At 35.5% G+C, this 4,199-nt stretch overlaps 1 protein-coding gene across 1 annotated transcript; it reads left to right on the top strand.

The window, feature by feature from the left end:
- The first annotated feature begins 296 nt into the window (after positions 1-296).
- On the top strand, positions 297-1,559 carry LOC113282088 (thaumatin-like protein). The gene is made up of 2 exons (XM_026531013.1): positions 297-618; positions 706-1,559. The coding sequence occupies exons 1-2, from the start codon at positions 558-560 to the stop codon at positions 1,383-1,385; spliced, it is 741 nt and encodes a 246-aa protein (XP_026386798.1). The 5' UTR covers positions 297-557; the 3' UTR covers positions 1,386-1,559.
- Positions 1,560-4,199: the final 2,640 nt, after the last annotated feature.

Raw genomic sequence — 4,199 nt, forward strand, 5'->3', positions numbered from 1 at the left:
TTTCCCAAATCTGTAGTAATTTACAAACAATATCTGATGGGTTTAAGGGAGAGAAGAATAGTACTAGTTCAGTACTAATGGACTCGCAACATTTTGATTCCTTCAACATGTGATCAAATGCAGAGAGTTGATAACAAAAGGACATACTTTTGCCTTATTCCTCTTCCCACTGAAACCTCTGACATTTTTGAAATTTGAGCTCTCTTTCTTTGTCACTACTACACAAACACAAACATTGTGAGAGTTGAGTACATGTACCATTTCCCCATTCTCACTAGCTCTAGTCTAGCTCCTAAACACAAACAAGGAAAGAGGAAAACAACTGGAACCTCTTTTCATTTGCAGACAGACCTTTCAACCTCTTTGACCTACTCTCAAGGCCAAGGCCAAGGCCAAACCCTTTACTTTTTCTTTCTTTCTTTTTACTGTGTTGTACAGTGGTTGTTGTTCTTTACTTCTTTACCCTTTTTTCTACTTCTTTATAAACCGACTCAGTAAGAAGAGAAAGAGAAGGTCATTTCTTCTTTCTCTGGTTTCTGTCAAGGTTTCAGTAAGCTATGGATATGGTGCAGCTCAAGCCTTTACTCCTCACCCTTCTCTTCATTTCTCACATTGCAGGTATTATATTTATTCTTTACAATCTGTTTATAGTATAATGAAATTAATGAAGATAGTTGCTGATTTTCACTTTTTATTGCATTTCAGTTGAAGTTTCATCAGCAACAATTGCATTCCACAACAAATGTTCATACCCAGTATGGCCAGGGATTCAGCCAAGTGCAGGGAAACCCATTTTAGTTAAAGGTGGATTTAAGCTGAACCCCAAACAAGCTTATTCATTAAGGGTACCACAAGATTGGTCAGGGAGATTCTGGGGTCGTCAAGATTGTGTCTTTGATGCAAGTGGTAAAGGTCATTGTGGAACTGGTGATTGTGGTGGTGCCTTGTACTGTAATGGTGCTGGTGGTGAACCACCTGCAACCCTTGCTGAAATCACACTTGGTGAGCTTGATTTCTATGATGTTAGTCTTGTTGATGGTTACAACTTGGCCATTTCTGTCAAACCATTCAAAGGTAAAGGAGGAGCATGTAGTTACACTGGTTGTGTTAAAGACTTGAATCAAATGTGTCCAGTTGGTCTGCAAGTGAAATCTTGTGATAATACAAGAGTTGTTGCTTGTAGAAGTGCTTGTTCTGCTTTCAACAAGCCAAGGTATTGCTGCACTGGTGAGTTTGGGAATCCTAGCACCTGCAAACCAACAGCTTACTCAAAGGTCTTTAAGAATGCTTGTCCTAGAGCTTATTCTTATGCTTATGATGATCCTACTAGTATTGCAACTTGCAAAGGTGGAAATTACTTGGTTACTTTCTGTCCTCAGCATTAAAATCTATCTTATGTAATCTTTCACTCTCTAGAATGTATTGCTGCCTTCATCAAAGGTCAGTTTAATCTAATAGTTTTAGACTTTTAGTATGATTATTATGTTAAGGGAATTCTCATGTGGGGGGGTGTAATAGAAACAGTTTAACGCTTAATCTAGTCACTACTTTTAGTATAATTTTTGTTTGTCTGAGCTCCATTGATTTTTATATCTTTCTCTGTTGATGCATGCCCATATATTCTGCTTCTTCATTACTTCTCTTCTTTTTCGATAAAGTTAATTGTGATGTCTTGGATCTTGCAAAGAGTTGAAATGTGCCCATGTTTGATGTACTCATAATTTCAACATTCCTATTAGAGATTGGATCTAAATGCGTTATTTACAGTAATCGCCACCATTGACGGTCTGCTATGGCCTATGGCAAGACAAACTTCTTCTAAGTATGCACTTACAATTGAACCATAGAACTATATATTGTAGAACATAACAGTGATCTTCTGCAATCTCGTTTCTTAATGTTATTGTGAAATCAAGATCAGATGCAGAGTGGATTTGATGTTTTGAAAAATGATTTTGCACAAGCCAACTCTTGCTGATTAGTAGATGTATTAATTGCGTTAGGTAGATGAATATGGCCTTTCTTTGTTTTGCATTTGCCTGCGGTTTGGCTCTACATTATAGAGTTGCCAATTACAGTGTCTATGTTTACACTTGGTTGTGGACCTGTGATGTTCAATGTTTTGCAGCTTTACTGGACGTATTCCAATATTATCTTGTAGTTTGAAAATGCAGTCGCTTGGTGCAATAGCCGGTAAGTTGGACGGAAAATGCAGTAGTGCAATATTGTTGCAACAAAAAAACCAATGCAGCATAAAACTATTGAAATGAGAAAAACAGATATTATCGCAATGAAAAAAGAAATCAATGCATCATATATTGTTGCAGGAAAAAAAAAAAAAGAAAAGAAAAGACAAACCTCAGTGCATATAATAAAAGAGCCTATTCAGAAAATCGGAAACCTAACGGAAGTTTTCAAGATCATAAAACAATCATACAAGATATAGTATTTCCACCAATTCTTGTCTATCAAATCTATCCGTTCAGACATAAAAAGAATTTCAGAAGAACTCACTCTCACAAAAAAAAAGGACCAAACATCTAGGATTAAACTGATTTTCAAAAGAAATCCGGTATGTGTCAAAGTGCAGGCAGGGCCGGCCATGACATGAAGTGCCCAAAGTTCAGCAAGATTTTGGGGGCAGCAAATTTTCTTTTTTTAGTTGGTTTCTTATCAAACATTAGTTATTGAACACCTGTTGACTTGAGCACAAAAGTCAAAATCCTATACTTAGTATGTTGGTTTTCTTTCCATTTTTTCTCTTAACTATCAGCACTGGGCGGAGCCACATACACCTTAGGGACGGCGAATTCCATACTTTGATTTGGAATCTTTGATACTATACACACATATTCCATCCTTCAATCCGGTATCTTCTTATTTGCCCAATCAAATAAAATAACTAATTCAAGTAATTTTGATATCCCAAACTTCATACATAAAGAGGAAGGATCCTTCACACTTTTATTATCACACTATCTCACACATTAGACGTCATTGTTATTGTCATTTCCACAACCCTTGAAAAGTAGTAATCTGACGAGAATAGTTATTACATGTGAACTGATAATAGGTATAATTCAAATGTTAGCTCATGTATTATTTTCAGTTATCACACAAGTTATTCTTTTAAATGAAATTATACATTTCTAGTGTGACTACTCAATTGGAAATTTGTGAAACTATAAAAGTCGCACTGCGGATGGAATTGGTCATGTCAAACATTTTTAATTCATAATTTTGGTGTAAAATTTTCATATTTTTTTTAATTTTTGTTCTGTAATTTCAATTTTTTTAATTATAAGATGATTTTTCAACGCCCATTCCAATATGGTTTCACCCACATATACTAAAAAAACACTGATACACATTTTCCATGTCTAGGCGCTATTTTGTTAGTCAATGTATGTTGACTCAAATAATTAGAAATATAGTTTTATGGGCAACATTTTCGAAGTTTGCTTTGGGCATCATTAACCTCAAGGCCGTCGCTGAGCACGGGGCAATGACTGGATCAAATCGAACTCAATGTTCATCAAAACATTAAATAACACGAATTGGAGTTTTTTAGTTTTCGATTGCCTAAGGCAATCAAGGTAACAATGACCCATTTAATAGTAACGGGTTCCAAACAGTAGCCAATGAATCTCAAACAGTAGCCAAGGTGTTTCAAGTAACAATAGTAATCTGAATTGGTCTTTAGGTGTTTGTAACATAACGAATCGGCGGGCTGACTCGGCGTTGGAGAAGTGGTAGCAGTTATGTAGTTGCAGGAAATCCTATAACACACCCCTTGTATTATCATGACTATGGTTTCTAGATCTAAACTTATTTGATATGAAAATAAAGATAAAGATAATGAAAATAGAAAATAAGACACAAGATTTACGTGGTTCGATCAATTTGATCTACATCCACGGGGTTAGGTTTCACTATGATCATTGAATTACATATTTATTATATTGAGACTCCATTAATGAGTATTTGGAGCTCTCTCTCTGGTTTTTGGGGAAGAATAAGAATATAATAATACAAGTTACTTTTCTCTCTCCTACCTTTCTCTTTATATAGATGCTACCAGTGGATGACAGCTCATATTTCCTTTTATTTCATATTTCCTTTTATTTCCTATTCTCCGTGCGACATTATCGCACAGCCTTTTATGAATCTCGCACACTTACAAATACTTGTGCGATATT

The sequence above is a fragment of the Papaver somniferum genome, chromosome 5, assembly GCF_003573695.1.
Source record: "Papaver somniferum cultivar HN1 chromosome 5, ASM357369v1, whole genome shotgun sequence".
NCBI lineage: Eukaryota > Viridiplantae > Streptophyta > Magnoliopsida > Ranunculales > Papaveraceae > Papaver > Papaver somniferum.